This window comes from Pagrus major, chromosome 2 (assembly GCF_040436345.1).
Source record: "Pagrus major chromosome 2, Pma_NU_1.0".
Taxonomy (NCBI): domain Eukaryota; kingdom Metazoa; phylum Chordata; class Actinopteri; order Spariformes; family Sparidae; genus Pagrus; species Pagrus major.
This window is the reverse complement of record NC_133216.1, coordinates 28,962,680-28,989,104: the sequence shown is the minus strand read 5'-3', so window position 1 is coordinate 28,989,104 and position 26,425 is coordinate 28,962,680. Positions and strand designations below refer to the sequence as shown.

At 39.3% G+C, this 26,425-nt stretch overlaps 1 protein-coding gene across 1 annotated transcript in view; it reads right to left on the bottom strand.

Annotated features, from left to right (window-relative positions):
- Nucleotides 1-17,487: 17,487 nt before the first annotated feature.
- Nucleotides 17,488-26,425, bottom strand: part of ecel1 (endothelin converting enzyme-like 1) — a 40,959-nt gene continuing 32,021 nt past the window's right edge. Inside the window, exons 13-18 of the mRNA XM_073491664.1 lie at nucleotides 24,306-24,373; nucleotides 23,546-23,670; nucleotides 22,165-22,230; nucleotides 20,334-20,429; nucleotides 18,684-18,760; nucleotides 17,488-17,587 (exon numbers count right to left, since the gene is read on the bottom strand). Of these exons, the coding sequence (XP_073347765.1) occupies nucleotides 17,488-17,587; nucleotides 18,684-18,760; nucleotides 20,334-20,429; nucleotides 22,165-22,230; nucleotides 23,546-23,670; nucleotides 24,306-24,373 (532 nt within the window). The remainder of the gene's footprint in view (nucleotides 17,588-18,683; nucleotides 18,761-20,333; nucleotides 20,430-22,164; nucleotides 22,231-23,545; nucleotides 23,671-24,305; nucleotides 24,374-26,425) is intronic.

The following is a 26,425-nucleotide window of genomic DNA, read 5'->3' as shown; positions in this document are numbered from 1 at the left end:
TCAACAGGAAATGGAGAACTCAACTAAAAACATCCAAACCGGTGAAGCCCCAGGGCTTGACGGCTTTCTGGTCGTGTTTTATAAAAGATTCTCTTCACAGCTAACTCCTCTGCTCCTTAACATGTTTAATTACTCTCTTGAACAGTCAGCTCTCCCACAGACCCTCACAGAGGCTGCCATTACAGTTCTCCTGAAGTCCGGTAAAGACGCGGTGGATTGTAGCTAATACGGGCCTATCTCACTCTTAACTTTAGATGTGAAGGTGTTATCTAAGGTTCTGGACTCTAAAATAGACACCTTAATAACAGATATAATTTCAAGCAATCAGACAGGTTTTGTTCCAGGGCGTCATTCATTCGTCAACATTCGTAAACTCATAAATGTGGTGCACTCTCCCAAGTCTGGGGATGCGCCAGAGGTGGTTGTGTCCCTAGAAGGCATTTGACAGAGTTGAATGGAACTATCTGTATCCACTTCTGTATTCATCCCCAAATGCGGTTGTAATTACTAACAAATCATGTTCACAATATTTCCCTCTATCCAGAGGAACGCGGCAGGGTTGCCCTCTGAGTCCTTTGCTGTTCATTTTAGCCATAGAACCTCTATCAGTAAAGTTAAGAACATCACAGTTCATGTGTGGTACCAGCAGGTTGGGGATGGAGTATAAGGTTTCTTTTTTTGCAGATGATCTTTTGATATACTTTACAGATCCACTGTCCTGTGCATCTAATGTTTTGAGGATATTGGGTGACTTTGGTAGGTTTTCAGGATATAAACTTAACTTCATGAAAAGCATATGTTTCCCTATTAATGACAAGGCTGCCAGAATCTCAGATACAGACTTGCCCTTTTGTATGTCGAATTCAGGATTTAAGAACCTAGGAATCAATATCACCCCGTCCTATACTGACTACCTATACTTGAAAAACTGAAATTAGACCTCCAACACTGGGGTGCCCTTTATCTATCCTTAGCTTGTAGGATTAATTGTATTAAAATGAACATAATGCCTAGATTGCTGTATCTGTTCCAATGTCTTTCAGTTTTCATTATATGTTGAGTCCTTCTTCCGCTCAACATATAACCTTCTTTCAAATTTCATATGGAGAGGTAAAACCCCAAGACTGCCTAAGGAAAGCCTTGAAAGGCAAAGGCAAAAGGGTGGACTTGCCCTCCCAAATTTGATGCATTACAATTGGGCAGCAAAGTTACACAAAATTGTCTACTGGTTTCCAAAGACAGACTTGTGTGTTGCTGAGGCTTAATTTTTTTTTGTCAGTATCACTCTCTGCACTGATTACAGATGGCTTCCTCTCTCTCTGTCCCAGTTCACCTCCAGCATGATAGTAAGCTCTACTCTTAGGATTCAGATAAAATTCAGACAAACATTCCATTTGACTGAGTTTTCATTGTTAAGCCCATATGTAACATTCACTTTTTTCCGGCTGGCGAATTAGATTGCACCTTTAAACAATGGAAGAGCATGGGCCTTGCTAAGTGCAGTGACTTTTTCATTTATAATATCTTTGCAAACTTCAGGGATTAAGTCAACAAAATCAGTATTCCAAGATCAAACTTTTTCCGCTATCGTCAGGTTTGTCAATTCATTCTGACTCCAAGTTCCTCATTCCCTCAACTACCTGAGACATCAAGATTAGATGTTATACTTAAGACCCCTTTTCATTTAAAAGGACAATTTTCTATCATATATAATACAATCATGTCATTCAAAAATGTGTAATTGGAAGAACTAGGAACTGACATATGACAATACCTGGGACAATGCTCTGAGCATGGTGATTGGAACTTCTTGTTCACGTCTTAATCGGAATCAGTTTAAAGTTCTCTACCATACACACTACAGTAAAACCAGGTTGGCTAAGATATACCCAAACACAGATGAAACACGTGATAGCTGTAACTTAACCAAATCAGATTTGGTACACATGTTTTGGTCATGCTCAAAATTGGGGGAATTTTGGATATCAATATTCAAGATTTTGAATGATGGTTTTGTTTTGAATATGCAACCTGGTCCTACAGTGGCAATTTGGGGTCCAAGGGGATGCTACTAAAATAACTAAAACAGCAGGGAAGGTGCTATCGCATTTGCAACCCTAGTAGCTCGAAGGAGAATACTTTGTGGAATGGAAATCACTGAGACCGCCTAAAGTATCTTCATGACTTCAGGATATAATGATGTTTTTAATAATTGAAAAAAATTCAAATATTTCCCTAAAGCAGTGGTTCTCAAATTTTTTACACCCTGTACCACCTCAGAAAATATCCGGCTCTCCAAGTACCACCACACAGTAGTAGAATTAGGCAACCCTATTCAGCTAAATGTAGTGCAAACAGGAGTCAAATGTATTTCCAATAGGAATATTATTTATTGTTGACTTGTCAGCCTGTGCAAAGGAGTAGCACTAGAACTGGCACTTAAACTATGGCGTGATATTTGTGCCACATTCGTGAAGGAGCAATGGGAGATTTTGAGCACAGAAAAATATATCTTGCAAGCACATAAATTATATTTTGAAGAGAAATTATGCACAAGCAAAACATAATTTCATTTGAGGGAACAAAAATATGTTTTGTGCTCAATAAATGTATTTGCATGTAGCCAGCAAGTGTGTTAAAATAGATAAAAGCCAACATGCAAATACATTTATTGAGCACAAAATGTTAGCCAATGTTAGCCCTGCTAAGTTAGTCAGTTAAAATTCCCTCCCACTCCTAAATATATCTTGCAAGCACATAAATTATATTTTGAAGAGAAATTATGCACAAGCAAAACATAATTTCATTTGAGCCTTTGTCTTTTCATAAGTCAAAGCAAACAGGAGGAATCATGTGAGAGAAGTCATTGAATACATGTGTTGTGCATGAATGCAGGTGTGATTACTCTTGCTGGTTGTTATAGGTTATAATCAGTGGTGGAAAGTAACTAAGTAAGCTACATTTACTCAACTACTTTACTAAAGTACAATTTAGAATGACTTTACTCAAGTATTTCCCTTTTATGCTACTTTATGCTTCCACTCCACTACATCTCAGAGAGAAATATTGTACTATCCACTCAACTACATTTATTTGACAGAATTAGTTACAGTTTCCCTCTCAAAACTTCACTTTGTTTTATTTCAATAAAAGTTTAAATGATCCAATATCTCACCAAAATGCAAAGGTTTGAGAAAAAGTCCAAAAACTAAAAACAGATCAGAACTTTTTTCTTTTTCCACTCCCATTAATCATTTCAGGACCCCTCAGATTCATCTGATGTCCCTGTACATAAAACTGTATATAAAATACTTCAAACTAGCTCCACCTCCAGCAGCGACAACGGTAACATGCTGCTTACAAATTGATGCTTTTAATCAGTAAGGATTAATAATATAATTATATCATAATATATCAGTCAGTGGGGCCATACCAGTACTTTGAATGAATGAAAACACCTGTGCATGTGTACCACATCTGTGCAGGCCCCTATAAGGATGTTACCATGGACTTAAGTCTTTGGACGTGCTCAAAGGGAAAGCATGTGGTGCCATCTTGTGGTCATAAGCTGTTACTTCATATCATTGCAATAACATCATATGAGAGCAGCTATGGAAGCTATGATTTTGTGTCACAATCAATATTATTAATAAAATGCTGTATATAACAAAGTCAAACCACAACAACACTCAATTTGTACTGATATCTAATATTTAGACATGGGGCAACACCCATGTTCACAGCACAATTTGCATAATTTATCAATACCTCCTGTATAGAATTATATATATATATATACATATAATCACAAAACCACGACAGTAGATTTTTTTTTTTATCTGTTTACTTTCAAGTGAAAAACCAGACAGGATTTACAGGCATAATCTTTGTACAGTCAGCATACGTCATCTATAATTTGAATAGGTTTTCTTCATAATTTCCCCTTTCTATAACATTTTGTTCTATATCTTTCTCTATCTCATTCTTTTTTCTTTTTTAAAAAAAATCTTTAATAATATCTGGACACAAAGATAGTATGAACCACCAACAAAACATGCAACATCCAGTGTGAGCACATTTAAATTCTCCTGCAGCTGCTTGAGTTGTTCAGAAAGACTTTGGTGTAGTTAGACTCTGGTAAACCTTTAGTGTTTGGTGTAAAGGGTTGGGTAAATCTGGGTCCCTATAGGCAGACGTCATTTCCACTGTATATTGATCGAGAGAAAAACAACTTCCTTTTTACTTCTATGATCACATACCATTATTTGTCTGCTAAAAGACCTATTGCTCCCCAAACTCCAGTATAAAAAAAGCTATGTATTTACAAGGTTGGAGAGAGATGGCATATGTGTGTGTGTGTGTGTGTGTGTGTGTGTGTGTGTGTATGTGTGTGTAATTCTTTGTGTGTTACAAGAGATTTTAAAGTTGATATTTTTTGACAGACAACACTTAAAAGAAGAGATATGCAATACAGCCAATGGCATGCATGGACTTGGTATGAAGATGCTGATACATAAGACATTGGTGATACATATTGATATGTATTTAATTATGTTTTACTTTAATATATTTTGCATATGTCACGAGATAACATACTTGGAAAATATCTGGTAATATTTTTTATAATATGTGCAGACAGCAATAACTGATATATTTGACAATATATAGTGAATATATCATTTGATATATTGCAAGTGCAAGAAATATATTTTGCAATACATACTGTATTAAGATGAGGCTAATTTCAAACATAAGCCTGTGACAGTTCTTCATGTCATTGTAATGTGTAATTACAAGGTGAAAATATTGTCATAACACTTTTTAATTGACACAAATTATGCAATCGGTGAATCAAGAAATCTAGATTGTTGATATATTAGATCTACATGAATGGAAAATATAGTTGGGCAATGCAGTAGGACATCCAGCCATTGTTTGGCATGCTGCATTTGGCATACTATTTATTGGCACATACTAAATCTTATTCAGACATACTAAATACTGTTCAGAGATCTTGTTTTTTATGTTTAGGGGATTGAAGTGAACAAATGTAAGGTAATTATTCTTTTGTCAAGCTATAAACTGCTCCTCTGAACCCAGACTCTGGTCCTAGCTATCTGTAAACATCTACAGTGCTACATTGAGGTTACACTTTTAAAAGAATGAATGTGACAGAATATAATATATGTCTAATTAACATTTTTTATTTGAAAATTAATGTCATTATTTAAAAATGTAATTTATTGTGGGAACCTGAGCACCAGGGGAAAACCCACAAGGACATACTTGACTTGACTTGACTTGACTTGACTTGAGACCAGATGACTTGATTCTACTCAAATCAATTGGTCCGAGTCTCAAGTCAAGTCAAATCAAGTCAAGTCAAATCAAGTCAAGTCAAGTCAAGTCAAGTTGAGACAGTGGACAGCAATTCAGCATGTTTTTTAAAATGAAATATTTATTTCATTGTGGGAAGAAACCTGAGCACCAGGAGAAAACCCCTCTGTGTGAGGCTGATTGCTGAGCCACTGTCAAGTAATTGGGGGGTAGTGGAAATCGGAAAGGATTAGGAGATGGGGCGAGGGAGATGGAGGGGGGTTCAGAGAGAGATGGAGGAAGGTGGGAAAAGGGGGGGTGAGGATGAGGTTGAGGGGGACAGGGTGGAGGGAGGAAGGAGGAAAGAAGGCAAAGTGATCTGAGGAAGGGGTGAGGGAGATTTTCTTTTCATTTATTTTTTCTCCTCCTTTGCTCTCTTGTGGAGCTCCGCTTTCACCTGTTTTTCTTTCTTTTTCATCTCCTTTTCCTGATGCTTTTCCAGCTTTTGTTTAGCTTTCAGGTCCTCTTTCTCTTCCTGTTGTTTCCTTTTCAGGTCTTTCATCTCTTGTTTTTGTTTCATTTCCATTCCTTTTTTTTCTTTCTTCCTCATCTTCTTATCTGTTTTACCTTCCTTTTGCACCTCAGTTTCCTCCTCCTTCCTCGTGCAGATGTCCTCTGGTTCTGTCCTCTCCACGTCCACCTGGCTTACTGTTACCTCCAGGATTTGTTCATTCTCCTCCAGCTCCTCGTTTATTTCCTCCACCTGTTCTACTCTCGTCTTCCAGCTCTGTTCTTTCTCCTGCAGAGCTTTATATTTCGTCTGCCAAGCCTGGTCGCTCTGGAGAAATTCAGCTTTGTTGTTTGTCAGCTGATTTGTGGCCTCCGTGAGCTTGTGAGAGAGAGCCACGTTCTCCTTCCTGAGATCCAGGATTACATCGTCCTTCTTTTGGAGCTCCTGCTCCAACTGCTTCACCTTCTTCTGCAGGTCGATCTGGAGCAGAACGCTCTTCTGGTTGTCGAGCTTTAGCTGGAGCATCTGATCGTTTTGCTCAGACACCTTTTGTTTTTCTGCCTCCAGTCTTGCTGCCATGTCTTCCTTCTCCTGATTGCTCCGGTGCTGGAGGCTATCCACCTGCGCCACCCGGAATTGGAGATCGGTCTTCAGGTTTGAGATCTGGGCCTCATGAGATGCGATGGTCTCGTACTTGTTTTTGTACTCGGCCTTGAACGCTTTCTCCCTGAGATCCATAATACCCTCAAGTCTGTTGAGCTGATACTTGAGGTTGTGGATCTTGAAGCCCATAGCCTTTTTCTCCATTGCCCAGCGTTTAGCTGGATCCTCTACGAAGTCAAAGGGACCCTCGTTCTGGTGAGATACTGGGCAACCCTGAGGACCAGCGTGAACCACTTGCTCCATGTTTCTTGGGCGGTTTCTCGGGTTGTTCTGTCGATACATTTCAGTTATCGTGGTAAACAAAGTTGAAATGGCAAAATGGAAGCAAAGTGTAGCTATCTGCCGTAGACTGTGGTCTGTAGAAGATTGTCTGTTTGATCCTACTCGACCGTGGTCCGAAACACGTGTGTGAAGGTTTGAATATTAGACCTGCTTTAAACTCTAGCAGAGTTTTAGAGGTTGGTTCCATTGTGTGGCATTAATCTGTTGTCTTTCCTCTTCGATTCTTTACTAGATCAAAGCCACAGAATGGAACCATCATTCAAACTGTTTGAATGAGGTTTGAATGATGCACACAGTAACTACATGCAGTTCATCACATTATGAGTTGTAGCTTACTTGGAAGATAGTAATGTTAGCTAATTTAATAAACAGCTAGAGTACACGTCAGTTTCCCCAACCTCATATTCAAGACTTTAACCTTCTACAAAGGTTCTACAAAGTCTGGGGCCCTCTAATTGCTTATTTTGACAGACTTACAGTTCTTCCCCTCTCAGTAGCATGTACTTAGGCACTTTGTATGATATAGATGTGCATATCCATTGTATGTGACTGTGTGAGTTTATGTTCTGTGTTACTTATGGCTGCAGCATGGGCGAATGGCCCAGAACAAATTTCCCACATTGTGGGACAATAAAGTTAATCTTGAATCTTGTAACATGCACAAGCATCTACACAACTTACTATGTTAGCCTTTCAGCAAGCTGGTTTCTGTAAGGGATTGACTCACAGCTCTAGCTGCAGACTCACTGAATGTGTTGGTGCCACCTGCAGCTCAGTCTGAAGGTTGTGTCTGGCTGCCTCCAGCTGAAGGTAAACATGACTCCTCTCTGCCTGAAAGATGCAGAGAGAAGAAAGAACCATCCCGTGTTACATCTGTGTGTGTGTGTGTGTGTGTGTGTGTGTGTGAGTGTGAGTGAGTGCAGGGCAGACTGACTTTGCAGCTGCATTTTCAGGGTCTGTTTGTAACAGCTTAATGTTTATATATTACAATGAAGAGTGCAGGTTTTAGACATCAGTAGAACAAAAACACTACTACAGAGGACAGAGGACAAAGTTGCTTTAATTGAATCTGGATGGATGAACTGTCAAAGCTTACTTTAGAGTATCCATTGTTAGATTTTAATTCAACTTTAATTCTAACTCCACCAGCATCTCTCTCTCTCTGTCTCTCTCTCTCTCGCACACACACACGCACGCACGCACACACACATGCACGCACGCACGCACGCACGCACGCACGCACACACACACACACACACACACACACACACACACTAAGTTAGTTTGCAGCTGGAGCTGTGAGTCTCTTACATTTATCAGTCAAGCCTCACACTTTTAACTGATGATATCAATGTGGATCACCAAGATTGTCATTGACTGGGAGTGCTGATGCTACATTTCACACTGTTGTATTGGTGTGACCATGATGTACTATAGATAGCAGGAAAATTAAAAAGTGATGCACTGTGTAAGTATTCAAAATAGTACTTTTTATTGCAAGACTCACATTAGCAATGTTTTGTGTGGCATAATCTTGTTTGAGAGAGGAATGTTGATGTAATTCTGCAAAGATGAAGCATATTCATTTGAGACAGGGCTGGGAGATTTAACTGAAATTATGATCAACATGATAACAGCTATCGTTGATACATATCAGGATATGTCAAACTTATGCAAAACTAATTAGCTGTTTTTCTTGCATCAGTCTGATTAGTATTTAATCAGACTGATACAAGTCTGATTCCACCAAGTTGCATTTTTGAGGTTTGAACAGCGGATGGTGCTGCATTGCTATCATTTTGTTTACCCTTTGTACGGTGCTGGATGAGCAGGTCACATGATTCTTGGTTCGTAAGATGAACCACAGATATGTATGAAAAACGGAAAACAGATTAGGCAAACTGTTAAGTTTCACAGAAAATAAAGATTTATAAAACAAAAACTAACATCATTTTTGTCAGACAAAGACTTTGAAAATTTGAAACTCCTCTGCAGCCAAAGCAACATATGCATCTGGAGCAAAATCATCTCAATGTACTGGCTTTTAGTTGCTTTCTGGTCAAATACATTTACATACATTTCTTTGCATTTATTATAATGGATGGATGGAAAATCCATCAGCAAAAGGGGAAGGATGCACATCCAAAGTTCTTTCCTCATGCTGGCAAAATAATGCATACTAATAATAAAAATGTGACATGATTTGATTTTTATATTAAGCTCCCAGCCAGATGCAACAGCTGCAACTTGGGTCATACATATAGGCACAACATCAGGCTCTGGTCTTTCTCTCATTTTTCTCTTGTTTCCCCAAGGTCACTGTCTCATCAGAGATGAGTGCTGGTGGGGTAGGCGGACATTCTAACATTTGAGAACAGTAGGGTTGGACAGATATATTTGCATAGTCTCAGACCGGTATTTGATATTAGTCCTTTATTAAAAATCTCAGTCGGTCTCTGCGAACCATCTCTGAAATGAATCAGGTTTTTTCAGTTTTTGACTCTTCCTTGGTGTCAGTATTTAATGAAACCTGTCTCACTGTGTTACGATCCCAACCACCTCAAACAATGATACAAGTCTGACATTCAGCTGAGAGATTTGGTATCAGCTGAGGGTCTAACATTGACTCTGGTGATACATTTTGGACATGAAATGGTTTAATCACATTTTTAGACATTAAAAGTTTGTCTCTCATCAGAGAGACGCTCAAAGGGGAACATGCGCACCTCCTGCAGAGCTCCTCCATTGCAGCCACTCAGAGGGAACTATTGGAGTGAACCATTGAGAGGCTACTGAGGAGCTGAGCATGTCCAAAAAGAAGAGGAGGCAATGAGGAAAGACCTGGAGCATTCTAAAAATAAGGTAAATTCAACAAACGCAGCACTATTTATTTTTTGCATGATGGGTTGTACCCAAAAGTCAAAATATCCCTCCTGTCCCCTCTCTCCTTCAGTTATGTCTCATTGTCACTCGGGTGAAGGATGAGAGAAGAAGGCTGGATACTCAACTTAGTGAGGCCACGGTCGGATAGAATCCCAGCTTACATAATAACTTGTATATCTTATACATTCACCACTTGTCATAGCACTAACTTCTGTCCATGCTGGCGGCCTGTGAACCTGTGATGGGCAGTAGGAGGTGAGATGAAAACAGGAGGCTCATGGGAACGTGGGCTGCTTTAGAGCAGCAAAAGTTGAGAGACAGCTCACTGTTACTGTCACCATTACAGTCAGCATTTCATCAATATGGATCTACTCATACATACTATAGTATTTGTATGTATATGAATATGTTAATGGTGCCAAAATGTCAAAATAGGCACAGTTGTTCAGATTCTCTCCATACGTGATTTTATGTGTGTGTGTGTGCGCGATTGTTTCTGTGTTTGTGTGTCTGTGGTTGTATGCAGCATGCACTGCTGCAGGTGGAGCAGATGCTGAAGGACCTAACTGACATGAACAAGACAGGCTATGAGAAAGGAAAAGTTAAGGTACAGCACTGATATCATGTTTTTTTTCAACTACTCAACTACATGGGTAAATAGATTTAAAGCTGTATTAACGGATGTATGAACACTTGGGGCAGAAACCAGCTGTGTGTATTATGAAGTTGTACATATTATCCCCTCATACAGTTGATAGGGCGAACATGTTAGCAATCAGTTGAGTATTTACACGTCCAGCTGCTACAGAGCAACATTAACATTCATTTGGAGTCACTCTGGTTTGGTCTATGCCAACTCCTTAATGAAATATCAGGCTCTTTAGATGCTAAATGGCCCACTGTGTTCATCAGCTATCAGCTTTGTTTTTCTGGTGGGCAGGTAGTGAGTTGTGTTTTTTTAGAGCTTTCAGCTGCCTGTTGTGGTTTGAAACAAAGAATGGTGACAATGAACCAAAACAGACATAGACAGATATAAACAGACAGACAAAACAGACAAGACATAGATGCCAAATTGCTCCATAGAGCTGAGAGGAATTGCGCAATTCCTTTTACATACACCCAGTCATTTAATCTATGAACCAAATTATGTTACGTCCATTGTTCAGATCTAAAATCAACAATCGGCTCTTTGGTTTTGCTGACGTTGAGCAGTAGATTGTTCTGTGCGCACCACTCTCTCAAGATTTTTGATTTCCTCCTGATATGAACTCTCATCATTGTTTATAATGCGGCCGATGATGGTGGTGTCGCCAGCATACTTCACTATAGAGTTCTCTTGATGTCTTTGAGTGCAGTTATGGGTGTACAGTGTGAACAGGAGGGGCCTGAGCACACAGCCCTGGGGAGCTCCTGTGTTGAGCACTAAGTTGATCTTGGGACCTGTAACTGCTTTGAAATGGCTCCAAGTGACTTTCCTGACTCGCTCAAATCAATAATGCACTCTTTCAGATCAATGCTGAGCTCCTTAGACTTTCCAATTGTAGTGTTTGTGGCTGTGTCGAGTGGGTGTGTCAAACAAGTCCCGTTTAAATAGGCCCAGAAAAGTCATCAGCTGTTATCATCTGTTACCTTTTCAGAAGAAACACGTTTTAAAAACATCGAGTGAGAATATAAGAGCCTTAAAGCTGCTGTAGACGTTGACGGTGTGTCTGGAGACTCCACTGGTTGCCTGGAAGATAAAACTCCAATAAGTCACTGCAGCACCCAGCCAGGAACCAGGCTAGCTGTTTCCCCCCTTGATGCTCAGCTCAGCTGATATTGTGCTTAAACAACTGATATTTCTAAATGCATTTCTAATCAATTAAATTACAACTAACTGTGGGGTGTGTTGTTTTGTTGTGGGTCAGTGCACTGGGCTCTAGGCAACATGTAATGGAGATGCCATTTATAGTCTGCTGTATAAATGGAGTTGAAAGGGTGCAAACACGATGTACAAACAGGGGGAGTAAGAAGTGATCAGTTGGGGCCCATAGCTTAGACATTAACATGCTTGTATAATTAAAAGTGTGTATTTATCGTGTGTTGGTGTGTGTCTTTGTTAGGGCAGCTGGAGTCCATACAGGCCTTGAATGCAGCCAAAGTGGATCACAGTAGGCTGGCCCAGAGCGTGGAGCAGGCTGTGTTGACCAACAGCAGTTTACACAGGAAACTAGAGCAGGCCAGGGACCAGTGCCAGGCCACCATCACACTGAGGTATACTGTCAGAAAATGCTTGGTCACAGCATGTGACATGACATATATGTGTGAACAAGATATCGTAAATGGCATTTCTTAATGCCATCTTTGCATGCTGTCTCTGTATGTTACAGAGATGAAGAGCTGTGTGACACTCAGACAAAGATTAGGGACTTGTCAGCAGAGCTGGGCGGTGTAAAGCTACAAACTAGGGGAGACTATAAATCTTCTGTGAAGACACTCCATCGGGAAATCTCAGAGGTACCAAATGGCAGAAATGTTCCACTGTTATATTGATTTTTTTTTACAAGATATTCCATAGTGAATGATCACATCTTGTGAAGTCCTTGATTAAACAGCATCCCCACCAAGAGTGTTGAAAGACTTCCACATAAGACTTGAGAGTAAAAGTTTGTAGTTTGTAATCTAAGCAGCTGAGAGATTTACTGAAGAGTGTAAATATGTATTGATGTGAATAATCCTTATTTAAAATCCTTCCCACTGACTGTGCAGTTTTCAAAACTGTGGAGGCTGCCAGGAGTCTTTGTTTACATCATCCATACTTTCTCAAAATCCATTAGCTACTAATTCATCAATGTGAAATAAATAATAAAAATTGTACCGGCACTCTTTTTGCATCTTTTTGCCTCAGATTTATTCTCTTTACCCAGTTTGTTATGTATTGCCTATTTCTCTACCCAGCTAAAAATGACAGGACTCTGGGTCAGCTGACATATCCAAGGCCATTCAGGAGCTCTGCCAAAGGATGTCTGAGCTGGAGTGGCAGGTGTCCAAACAGAAAGCTTGTATCAGAGAGCAGAGGAGGCAGCTGAGGCAGCAGCACTCCTCCTCCACTCTTATTCTTTCAATTTATATAACTGAATTCATATCCATCTAATTTCAAAGTTTCTTCCTTTATCAGGGTTTATCCAAGTTTCAGATATGTCAATTATGTGGAATGTTTGTGTAAACTGACTTCAGTATTCCTTGGTGTTGTTGAAGTTTGCATACATGCTTCTGCAGCCGAAGTGGATTATTGATAATCTGTTAACTGCCTTAATGGTTTCATTATACTGTTCCTCTGTGTATTAGCAGCTATTATCAGTTATGTTACAGAAGAAATTATTGTCCGGATCAATATCATTTTCCATGGTCTGTAAATTATTGTGATTATTTAAGAACACATATATTAATCTAGAAAAATAACACAATTCATATCAGAATGAGATGGTTACCTACCATTTGACCTTCCACTTCAGTTGAAAGACAGTCATTATTCAGCTCACAATAGTTTTTGAATGTTTGCAGCCTTTTGCAAGTTGGTTTTCTCCTCCTGAGATGTGACGGCATGACCCACCCTACTCTGCCTCTGATTGATTGGTACTCGTAGCCTTTCGTTGGGTTGATTAGATTTAGACATTATGATTAGTGCATGACCGAATTAGGAAACCACTTTCTCTGAATGGGATCCAGCCAGTTGCAAAGCAGGTATGTATTATTGTAAGATGGAACCAATTATCTATTGTTCTACAGATCTCGTAAACAAAGAAAACAGACTTCTCATCTCTTGCTCTTGTCTCCCCTCCTTAGGGCTCCAGAAGTTGCCCTCGCTGTACCCATCACTGAAGCGATTGATGTGTGGCTGAAAACCTCTTCCCTGTCGACTGTCCACTGTAATTCTATATTTTTTGTATGCAGATGAAGTGCATGGTTGAGGTTCTGGGTCAGCCAGAGGACCACCTGCTCCGTGCTGGCGAACACACCCAGTACTTTTTCAGTGAGGAGGAAGCTGCTAATGGTCCAACATGGAGGCTGATGGTAGAATATCCATCCTATTTTTTGTTTGAGTTGATTTAATCATTGAACGCTTGAAATATTCTCATACATGTTTTGTTCTTTCAGACGCCAGAAGAATAAGTGGCCAACAACTCTTACTTTGTGAAATGTAATAAATACAATTGATTGTTTGATTGAAGTGGGGTACACTCATTACATAACACAACCCTTTTCAGGTTCTTATTTGTTTAAAACAAACGTTTTAAGAAACACTATAGAAGCCTCTGTTGGTGCTGCTCTGAAAAAGCTTAAAAATCTAGACAATTTGATTCTGTATCACACTTTTTCTTAATAATTCAAGTGATCACTGACAATAAAAAATGCTGAGATAAACAAATTGTATTTGTATGCTTTTGAAAAGGTTTCATTTTGAATTACATAAAATCATATATTTGGCTTAACATTATGTATATTTGCTTTGAAATTTTAGCCACAGGTCCCCTTTCAACCCCCAGTAACATTTCGAGAGCCACTGATCTCCAAAAGCAATTCTAGTCGAAAAATATTTTCAGTCGCATAATATAGCCATTAATGTTCTCAGTCGAATGAAAATTCATGTTCTATCTGATTCTACAGTTGTAATAGAGTTGCTTTGATCCAGCAGGTTAGAGGTTAGTGCAACAGAGTTAGTTCAGAGGGCTGTGTGGAGGAGACTCCTGTGGTAGACCAACAGGGGCACAGTTGGTGCTTTACAAATGATCGAACTGGATTCTTCTGATTCAGACCAATCCCACTGTCTTTGCCTGTTTGGTTGGAGTCAAAGCAAATACCCGGTGCATACTACGCCTCTGGAAGGTCCAGTATAATCGTTTTACAAGGAGAATTCCAGGAGACTGACAACTCTCATGCATCACCTTAATTAACAATTGATCCTAAGCTGTGTTTTATAAAGGTGGCTGAGAAAAGCCAAGCTTATTCTGAAGAGCCGGGCATTAAATGAGAATAATGACCACAATAATCCGTGAACTGGGAATAATCAAGTTATGATAATAATCTGATTTGATGTGTTTACATGCACTTTAGTAATGCGATAATGGAAAAAATGGGTTTACATGATTTCTTTCCAAGTACCTGACGTAAAACTGTTTTTTGCCAAAACATCCTGTCAACATGATGTTGCTTATCATGGCGTCTCTGCCGGTCAGGGCTGTCCTTATGTGTGATTTGTTAGGTTTGCAAATCATGCAAAATAATAAATATGTCTCGTTATGTATATGAGCAGAAAATGCATCTGCATCCGCTCGTGTTTTAACAACATCCGGCCTCTTTTATGTTTTTACACATGCACAAATGTAAAAGAATGAAAGAATATAACTAGGAATAACTAGGTGTGTTTAACAGATGTCTCATAATCCAACAATGGCTTTTATCCAATAAAGCAAATCACATCATGCTGTTTACATGACCACTTGAATAATCTTTAACTGCATAAATCAAATAATGATTGATTTAAACATGCTCATTGTTATGATGATTGTAGTTTGCATCCAGGATGAATAACTTTGGTGATCCTTTGTCTTCACAAATTAAATTTGTCCAGTGGTTTTAAAACACATACAAAACTAATGACATTCCCGCCAGCCTCAGCTGGACGACTTTGTGTTTAGTGCTTATTAGCAGAGCATTAGCAATTAACCATCAATTAAGATGGTTAACATTGAAAATATTGTGACCTTTTAGGTCACCATGTTAGTAATATCTGTGTGGGCATGTTAGCATGCTGATGTCAGCCTCACAGAGCTACTAGCATGGCTGAATAGTCTTTGTCTTGTTAATAGATGTATTTCTGTGTTTCATGCTACATCTATGGGTCAAAATCATGTATTAGCTTTGTTTTAGTTGCAACACATTTGAAATCACTTATGTTGCCTGACTGCTAATATTTTAAACACACCAGAAGTGCAGCCCATGCTGTAAAATGAATCATGTTCATAGTGCAGACGTACAGAGGAAGCTTCAGGGAGGAACTTTGGAAAAAACACAATCGGGCAGATTGTAACTGGTTTAACTGGTAATCTTGTTTAATGAAACAGCCTTCTGGTTTGCACAGCTGGATGATTATGTATTGTAAAAACTTGCTCCGTTTTGCAGGTTTTACACAAACGGGAGGCAGAGCGGGAGGGGTGGACTTCTACCATCCAGTGCTTGGAGGCCAAGAGAGAGCTGGCTCACATTACTGGATGGAGAATCCAAGCCTGAGAGGACACAGCTGATAACACAGTCACACTGATAATAACCAACAGAAACATCTCACAAACACACACACACACACACACACACACACACACACACACCTGAACACGGACTAAAGCAGCATGACACAGTGATCCTTTGTATTTATTCAAACACTAAACGGTGACCGACAGGGAGGGAGAGATAGCAGCCACAAGTGGAATAGCAGCTGAAGAGACAGACAGGTGTGTGTGTGTGTGTGTGTGTGTGTGTGTGTGTGTGTGTGTGTCGTCCTCCATATATAGTGATCAGAAGTTAATGATGGTCAGGAGGGAAACATGCACTCTCATCAAAACTGACTGTACAACCATAACATCTGATATAGTTCTCCACTGTACAAAGATTCTTCTGTACCAACAGATTGTTTATACAAAAGTAATTATTTAAAATAACACTGTGTACAAATGTATGATCCTCCATTTAGTTGCACTTTCTTCTGAACAGAGTGTTGGCTTCTGTTACTGGGTGACTTAACTGTGAATACACTGTATGATGTGACCTGGCACTCCCCCTCTTGCTAGGTTTGTATGAAGTCATTCAGAGTTCATCAAGAAACACAGATGTGAATAATTCAATCACAGACGTTCCTCCATTGGCTCTCAAATAAGCTCATCCAATCGGTTAAGGTTGTTAGCCATGCTGCAAATTCTAGTAAGGAAAAATTTCTCTTCTTCTCTGCTCGTTTTGATAAATGTACTGGCTCCTTTGTGATTGTACTGGAGGCTGGACAGTTGAATGTGTCCTCCATTTGGCGCTGCGCATTGCTACAAATCCTGAGAAAAACATCTACCATGAGTCCACCTTCTATTTTTTAAAAAAGTTGACAAATCTTAAAAACCGTACAAACACTCACAGTAACAAGAGGACCAATGCAGGCAAACAATACAACAGTCATGGTGGTTGAACAGTGACCATTACTTTCTGCAGCCTCTAGAGTGCAGCACTGCGACACAAATCAGACTCCATCACCAAACGGAAAGAACAACATTTTGGCAGGCACGAGGTTGCTACTGATCTCAGTTCATTTTAAATAGGTCCTTGTCCAGTTTACATCAGGGAGTGAAATCACTGCTGCTGCCAATCGTTACGCTTCTGATATGCAGAAGTTTTTTCTAGTTGATGCTACAAAGAAGAGAAACGCTTGAAGAAACATGTTGCTTAATTAAAAATCTAATATGAATACGGCGCATGATGTATGAGATTTATCTGCTAAAATAGAAAAATAGATGATTTGAAAATAAATTCAAACATAGAAAAATATATATATTCAAATGATATAAATGTACACGATCATGCTTCAGATTGGTTAGAACACACAATGAACAATTCTATAAACTTTCCTAATGTGTACTGATAATGTTGAAAAGATATATTTCCTTCCCGTATCCCTTTATAGGCAAGAACAGGCTTTTATGCGCTCTGTATCGTCCTGTTGGCTCTGATGAATGTGTGATGTGGGACAGGTTGTGTGTTTGGGTGCGGGCTGTGAAGATGAAGTTCATCCCAAGGTCAAGAGGCAGACAGAGAGGTCACCATACGGAGCATTTATCCACAGGATTCATTGGGGAACCCTTCGGGCAGTGGAAAACACGGGAGAACTCATCAAACTGGGACACACTGCCGATCACTCTGCAGGGGGAGAGTACACACCATTAGTAATGTGGAAATCTTGAAACATTTATGCCTGTGTAATGTGTGCATTGGAGCTGCAATGAGTAGTCGATGGAAAAAAAATGTATCACTAACTTTTTTGATATTTGATTGTTTCAATCATTTATCAAACATTTGCTAGTTCCAGTTTCTTAAATGTAAGCATTAGTGACTTTTCCTTCTCATTTATAACAGTAAATGAAGAGTCTTTGGGTTTGGGACTATTGGTTGGACAAAAGAAACAATTTGAGCATGACACTTTGGTCTCTGGGAAACTGTGATTAGCTTTTTTCCACAATTTTTAAACATTTTATAGACAAAACAATCGTGAAAATATTCTGCAGATTAATCAGTAATTGAAATAATTGGTAGTTGCACTAGTTCCTTGTGTGTACCATATATTGTGCATGCAGTTGTGTCATAACTTAAGTGTAGTGTTCATGAATATATTTCACAGGCACATTCCTGCCATGACCTGTGCACTTAGATTTGTCATTTTTTGGATATCTTAGATGTAGATATAATATAGTAGATGAATATTGAGCAATAGATAACCTTGCTTAAAGGAAATGCATTATGCTAATTTTGAGGTTCCCTATTTTATTTTTGGGTTACTACTCGAATAGGTTTACATGCTTTAATGCTCAAAAAAATGCATTTTTCTCATACTGTCTAGTGCTGCATCACTCTGTCTGAAACGCTGTGTTTTAGTTCCAGTGTCTTTAAGGTGCCCCTCCCAAGTACCCAGTTTGCTCTGATTGGTCCGCTCACAAACGCATTACCCAGCACTGCTAACAACAGCACAGCAGTTGTGCTGAATTAACGCTGACGTGACATGACAAACTAGCCGTTATAGGCATGATTCATGCAAATGTGACATAGTGAAGTAGTGTGATGTCACGATGTGCACATGATGTGTGTTCTTGTGCACGTGTTACAACCTATATAACACACTGAAGGAAAAGAAAAAATTCTAAAGCATAATAAGTCTCCCTAAAAATGTAAAAGCAATGCGCACAAATGTAACATACCAGTGATTTTCTGGGTGGTTTTCAAGTAAGTGCATATGTTGTACCTGTAGTGCTCTGGTGCATGTTTGTCAGTCAGCAGCTGCAAATAGATGGACTGAGATCTTCTCTTCATACACCAGTTCTGAAAAGACAACATGAACACAATCAGTGACCCAACCTGGAAAGCGTATTTACATTTTCTAAAACGTCATACTGCTACTCCACTACAGTTTACTGGGAAACATTGTATGTTTTGCTGCACCATATTGGTTTTAAGAGCCAAACTTATTAGTTACTTCCCAGATAAGATTTTACATGAAAACAGATATAAGCTTAAAAAATGTTTTGGTTTGAGGTCAAACCAGTGGTTCTCAACCTTTCTGCTGAACCCTAACAACAAAGCACGGGAGCCCCTTGTCTTGATGCAGATGTGAGTTGTTTAGCAGTTCCATCAAAGAGTGATTTCCCCTCCAACCTTCTCAGAGGGTGATATTTAACTAACTGTTCAAGGCCCGAAGAGGTCAAATTATTATACAGTTCACAAAAAGCACAGGTTAGAAAAAAGTCCCAAAATACACATTAAATACAACTGCAGCAGAACTTGTTTATTTCCTCTTTTCTACCCCAACATTATCTCAAGACCCCTCAGATGTATCTTGTGACCCTTTGGAGGGCCCCCGATGTCAGTCAAGGGCCATTTTTGGTGCTTTAACTTGATACTTTAAGTACATTTTGTTGTTAAAAGTGTAGTTTTACTAAAGAAGGATATTCAAACTTAAGTAAAGGATCTGAGTTCTTTTTTCACTATTGATTGCACCATGATTGGCTGAAAGTGGTCATACAACAAATTATGGCCATAAATTTATATGGTCAGCCAAAACCACCCACTCTGGAGACATCTTTGTAGCATGAATGATCTGTGATCTGAGTAGAACATTTGGCCATTTCATTGGAACTGAAACAATTAGGCAACTAACCAACAAGTGAATAAAATGTTAACCTCCTCTCTTCTCAAATGTGAATATTTGCTCATTTTCTTAATCTTCTCCAATAGTAAACCAAATATCTTACTATTTTACCTATAGGTCTTTATTTTGTTAACCGAACAATTACAGCAAATAATCAGCAGGCAAACCAATACTTAGTGTAATCATTAGTTGCAGCCCTGCATTTGTCAGTGGTTGGATATTTAAGAAGTGTGTCTCCTGGCCTGCTTTGCAGAATTAAAACACTAAATCACATTAATTTTATGTGACCACAAAGGTGGTTGATTTGGCTCACAGCTGAAAAAATTATGCACATGTGACATTTAAAATAAAGGCACGTACAAATATACATGATTTTTATATCACTTCCCTGTGGCAAGAATTTTAAAAATATGCTAAAACACTGCAAATTGCATTAAAACTCTGTCTGGATTTTGCCACTGTTACATTAAGCTGTGAATTTCAATGACACCATTGAAATTCAATGATAGTCATAATAGTTACAAGGAGCAGCGGTGGTCTGGTGCTTAGAGCCACTGTGCTGTCATGAACAATGCTTTTTCTGATCCCTCCAATGGTTAATGCATCCATCCGCTAATGTTGGGATAATACAGAACTCCTACCTGCTCTCTGTGATCAGTCGCTCCAGCTGAGAGTGGCAGCTAAAATGATTTAACATGTAAATGTAACGAAAGAGAGTTGTGGGAAACTTTTGGGAAGATTCTTTACCTGTGCAAAGGCGATGAAGAGCAGCTGTTCGTGTGTGTATCTGAGGCCAGGTAGGGGCCTCTCTGGACCATGTTCCCTCACCCACTTCTGATACGCCTGGACAGCGAGAGAGGTGTGTGGAGGGAGTGAATAATTAATGACAGGAGATGCATTACAAATGAAATTATGATCCTGCACCTAATTAGGCATGTTCAGACCTTGTATTACTATCCATCCTGAGTGATCCGATTACAAGTGGACAGCTCTAAAGTCAGTTCACACCTGCGTCTCGAGTGACCACTTGCGATCAGATCTCACTTCCCTGCCCTATATGATCATGAACATCACTGGAACAAATGGAGACAATTTTTTTTTTTACTGATTTTTTTTGAGAACTTTTATAAGAAATGTATAAGAGGGCCCAAATAATAAAGTCATAGACAACATTTCACAACATTTCTAAAGTTTTTTCCTAACTCAACAACTTTAAAAGATGGCAATCTTTAAGGGAATCTGGGGACTTTCTCCAAGATCGACAGAGAAAAGACTATATAGATCACTGTATTTGTAAAGTTACATGTTTATCTTCGATATAATGTTCTCCTCATTCCTAAAGTCAGTGTAAACAGTGTAATCACTTGAAAATGGGGTTTCAAACAGCTGATTATACAAAAACAGGCTGCTACAGTGATGCTGTGACAAGCAGAGAAACAATTTAAATGAGAGAAACAAAACTTAACATATTGCATTCAATGCTGATTTTTTTCCCTTCCATTTGCCGTAGCTGTTTCACAAAGCTTTATTTTAAAATTCTTCTCACTCAGCAACTCTCACAATTGCTCAATTTGTTAAGGTAGTCTGGGATATAATGCAGTTACTAGTTAAATGGTTAATTGAAACAGAGGTTCACAAACTTAGCTGCTAACATTGGCAGGTTAAGAGTATATTTATATATATACTTATATTAAAGTAAACTACATGGAAATGAAGTGTGTAATCCTTTGTGCCTGTTGCTGTGACTTCTTCATCTTGTTACACAGTTGAGCAGGCGGTCCTTCAATGTGGTCCAGGACACACTGCTAAAAGTATGTGGTCACATCCACCTCTGAATGTGGTCTAAGTGGTCGGATCTCCAATGCGTCCTCAGTATGTCTTGGGGGCATTCACACCTGTACTCTTGATCACTCAAGACAGATGTTGATACCAAGTGTGAACAGGGCCAGTGTTCTAAGCAGGGTACTAATTTACACTAAGATCTGAAACCACATTTACAATCTCCCTTTGTAAAATCCCTGAAACATGATGGAAATGTACTGTACAGCTCTGATTGACATTACTAACAGCCATTATAACACTATTGTTGCATTTTGCTATTACAGTATTGTGTATTTCAAAGCATTCGCTAATTCCCTTTGTACATTTGTTTCTGCATGCACAACACACTCCTTGCTTTAATATACGCTACTCCATATGAAATTGAATTATTCAGCATGCCAGATACTCTGCTATCCAGGAAAACACACACACACACACACACACACCCACACACACACACACACACACACACACACACACACACACACACACACACACACACACACACACACACACACAAGCAGGGAAATGGAATTGAATAAAAAATGTTGATCTTTTCTCTTGATTCTGGGACACTTCTGCTCTTTACTTTAATGCAAATGAAGCACAATGGTGTATGAAGAATAGCAAGAACAATTTTCGAGACAGGAAATGGACAGAGGCGGTATACACTGATAGAGTGAACTCTAATATTTACATTTTTTTGCAGACACACAGCCAGAGTGTTTGTACAATGATGGTATCGAACTTTACTTACATAGTATGACAACTTGAGCCCTCCCATGTCTGCTATGTTCTCCCCCAGTGTCAGACGACCATTCACCTGGACACACAGAAAGGTAACGTCTGAAAGGAGACACTGAAAGGTCTTAACATCTATGCCTGTGTACTTCTGTGCTGGTGAAGTACTTCAAGGATGTACTTCAATCTAGGACCTAGTGTGAGATGAGAAGAACAGTATCAAATACCAATCTTTATATTTTCAGTGAAGTTGCTTCTTGCTGACCTCATCTTCAAATTCATTCATTCATTAAAAAAAAAAGTTCTCCATTTTTGGAAATAGGCTTTATTGCTTTCTTGCCAAGTTGAGAAAAACAGTACTACTCACATGTTTTTACGTTAATTATGAAGTTGGAGCTAGGGAGCCTTAGTTACTTGAGCTTAGCATAAAGGCTGGAAACAGGAAGCAACCGCTTGCCCAAAGTGCAAAATCTACCTACTAGCACTTTTAAAGATCACTAATTATGTTAAATCTTGTGAGTTTAGTCTGGACAAAACCCAAAATGTAAAAATTACAAGTTGTGATTTTACGGGGCTTTACTATTTCTTCTGTGACATCCTGAAGTCTTGTCATCACTGTGAGTTTGCCAGGCGACCACTGGAGACTCAAGACAGACCAGGCTAGCTAATTTAATGTCTGCTAGTTTTAGCTTTATGTTTACCATGCACATATGAGAGTGGTGTCCATTTTCTGACTCTCAGAAACTCTTCCAAAATTAAAATATTCAGTGTTGTACAAATGTGGTAAAGTTGCCAAAGCATCACCACAAAATCTCCAATTAAACAATTAAAATTGTACTCTTAAGAGTTTAGTATTGCATTTATTTAAGGCTGGGGGACACAATTGTCAAATCCAGCAGAAGAAGGTAGAATCTTAAACTAAATTCAACTCAATAGTTTCCTTTGTTAGAACGTATTATCCTGGGTAATTGCCCATATTTTTAAACAGAACTTCCCTAGTTTGTAATGCAAGGCTGTCTGTCTTTGTCATCTTCAAGCACAATTAGAGATAACCCTGATGACATTACCATGACATCATCAGGGTTGTTTTCTCAGACTTGACAAAGCTCCCTCGAGGCCACTGAAGACATTTGACAACTGCTTTTACAGGGTAGAGAGTAGTACTCCCAAGTAAACAGATCTTTACATGTAAAAGTGCTCCTTTGTAGGAACATACATGTTATACATCAAATGTAATGCATATCTCTCTTCCACAGATGCCCGGAGTGGTATTGATCTAATCAGAAATACTAATAAATCAAGCTTGACATATTAGTGAATCCATATATCTATGTAATGCTATTGCAAACACTGTATGTGCAAGTAAGGACTTGTGCATTGTGTGTGTGCAGACCCACCCTCTGGTTATACACGGTGAAGTTATCGTAGAGCTTGACGATACATTCAGCCTTTCTCTGGAACTTCCTGTAGGACTCCTCTGTCCACCACTGTTTGAGGTTGCCATGACGGTCGTACTGGCCCCCTAGGGACATGAACCATTGCATCACTAAGATGAGGGGCAAAAGGGCAGGGGGCAGTGTTAGCATGGAGACAACACGATCTGCAACTTTCCTTCACAGTCCAAAGAGCTGCCCAGCATGTCATCTGTTGCACTTTTTGTAGCTGTGGGAGTCAAACTATTAGGAGGCAAAGTATAGTTAAACGCAGAGTTGACCTTGGCTGATGGATCCAGTTCAAGAGCCAATTGAACTGCTTTTCTAGCCAACTAAATTTGTAGAATGAAAATGATGGCTGACTGTCTGCCAAAGAAGCTGGTAGTGCACAATCCTACCAGTCACACTCAAAGTTATTCCAGCATTTGGTAGGTGGCTGGCAGAGATTTCACACCCTCATTATATTCTTTTGATGTATCTTAAAGGGCAGCACTCCAGACTGGAAATGAAAGTTAGAGATTGTGGCTCAAAATAGCCTTTGCTGTATAGTTGCAGGCATCCTACATATTTAATAAAATTACACAAATCATCAGGGAACCCTTGGTCTTTCTGTAAAATAGAGAAGTTCAGTGCAATTGTGGGAGTGCAACTCAAAATGGTGAAAACTTGTGGGTATATTAGCATTGTTGCAAGGGATTATGGCTGAAAAGGTTGCCATTCTTACCCCAGTCATCATATCCATGTGTCAGCTCATGGCCAATGATAGCTCCTATTCCTCCATAGTTCAGAGACCTGGCAGCAGGAAGGAGAAAAATGGAAGAATATTTACAGGTGATTAAAGGTATAGTATGCAGGATTTTTCTAAAAAAAAGAAAAAAACCCAAAACATAGACTTGTAAAAGTAGTCATTCTCGATCATTACCTGTGGCCCACTATAAGTGTGTGGTGGTGTCTGTATCTGCTCTAATTCCACTTTTTATTTATTTATTTTTTTGTATTTTGCTGTTTTTTGGACTTTTCTGGGCAGCAACCCTTTGGGCAGTGGTGTGCAGCCCTGAGCCTGCAGCCTTGTGCGGAGGTGTGGGTGTGTTTATTTGTGCTTTAGATAGATACCCAAAGTTAGGTCTGTATGCATATCCCCTCACTCATTTCAAGAACAAAGCAGGTGTCTCATAACAGTCGGCTCTGTGACCTCAGTGCTACATTTTCTGTTCACACTGATTGGGAAACATCAGATATCAGTTTGTGCACATGTGTGGGAAAATTCAGCGTTGGGACCCTTGAGCAGCAGTGTGAACATAAATCTTAATTTCCCAAGTTGTATAAAACAAAACATAATATACAAGACCGTAACATGCCCTAACCTTGTGAAGGCGCACTGGCCCACATCTTGCATACCCCCGACCCATGTGGCCCTTGATTCCAAATAGCAGTGGGTTGCTCCACCTCTCCTTGACCCTGGACCGAGCTAGAGCACTGTCTTTGCAGCACATGCAGATATATAGAGCGATGAGAGGGCAGTCTCGGGGCTATTCACATGGCTACGTCTGAAAATGACTTTCTGACAGCTAGTCGATACGCTGCCTCACACTGGGCCCGACTCCCCCGCTAAACTAACTGGCTGATTGAAGCTTCATTATACTCAACGTGATAGCACGGAGGTGTGTGTGTGTGTGTGTGTGTGTGTGTGTGTGTGTGTGTGTACGTGTTTGTGGGAGTCAGAGCGCGAGAGTTTATGGGAGGTTAGGACTACTGCAGTAATAACTTCAAGGGGACAGGCACTAACACACAAACACGCACACACACACACTTTATTACATCATCAATTAATATTGATTAGCATGCAAGGCAGTAGGTGGTGAAAGTAGTGGAGATCACCTCTAATGAAGACATAGAAGTGTTAGCTAATGTTGGGTACACAAACTGCTAATTGAGGAGTGTGTGTGGTTGTGTGTGTGTGTGTGTGTGTGTGTGTGTGTGTGTGCACTGTTACTCAGGGGAGTTTATATGAATGCAGGAGGTGCAGCTATTTGGACTGTACTGTATTGGCTTAGAATAATGCTCAATACTGGCAGCAGTATGTTTGCTCCTCAGTGAATAGCTTTGGTTAACAAAAGATATGTAGAGTGGAATAGAATATTTGTTTTACCTGCACAATTTTCAGTGCTGCAGGTTTTCTTGGTTTAGTTTCTCACTGACCATTTCATTTCCTGCCTTCCAGTCAGCCATTTGGTTTTAATTAATGCCACTATTGTATGAAAATCAACTTGGAGAAAATTGAAACATTCTTGCTACAAGTAATCAATCACTGTGAACAGTCAGTTTTACTTAATTTATTTATTGATTTATTTTTGACAGTGGTAAATGTTGGATGCTTTGAGTTAGCTTTCAATCTTTTTTTCACGAGCAAAACTAATTTGAATTGAATTGAAATGTCCATGTAATGCATGCATGTATTTCGTTTCATCTAGGTTTTTCAGTGCATAACTTTTTCAAAACAGTTATAAGTATTTGTCACCATATTGTGTGGAATGGATTTTCACACTGGGCTGAATGAATGAATGAATGAATGAATGAATGAATGAATGAATGAATGAAAAAAACGAAAGCAGGGTCGGTCTGGAAGGGAGGAAGGAAGTTATATGAATGAATATAAATTACTGATTACAAGGTAATTATACTCAGCAAGGAGTGGAAAAGGCTAGAAATTCAGAAAAAGTAAAAGTACAAGAAATGATGGCTGAATGCCATTGAGCTGCTTCAGTTTAAGGGTTCTGGTAATGCTCATGCTGGCTCACCCTCATGACCCATTGGAACACTTGAATACAACAGAGCCATCATTAA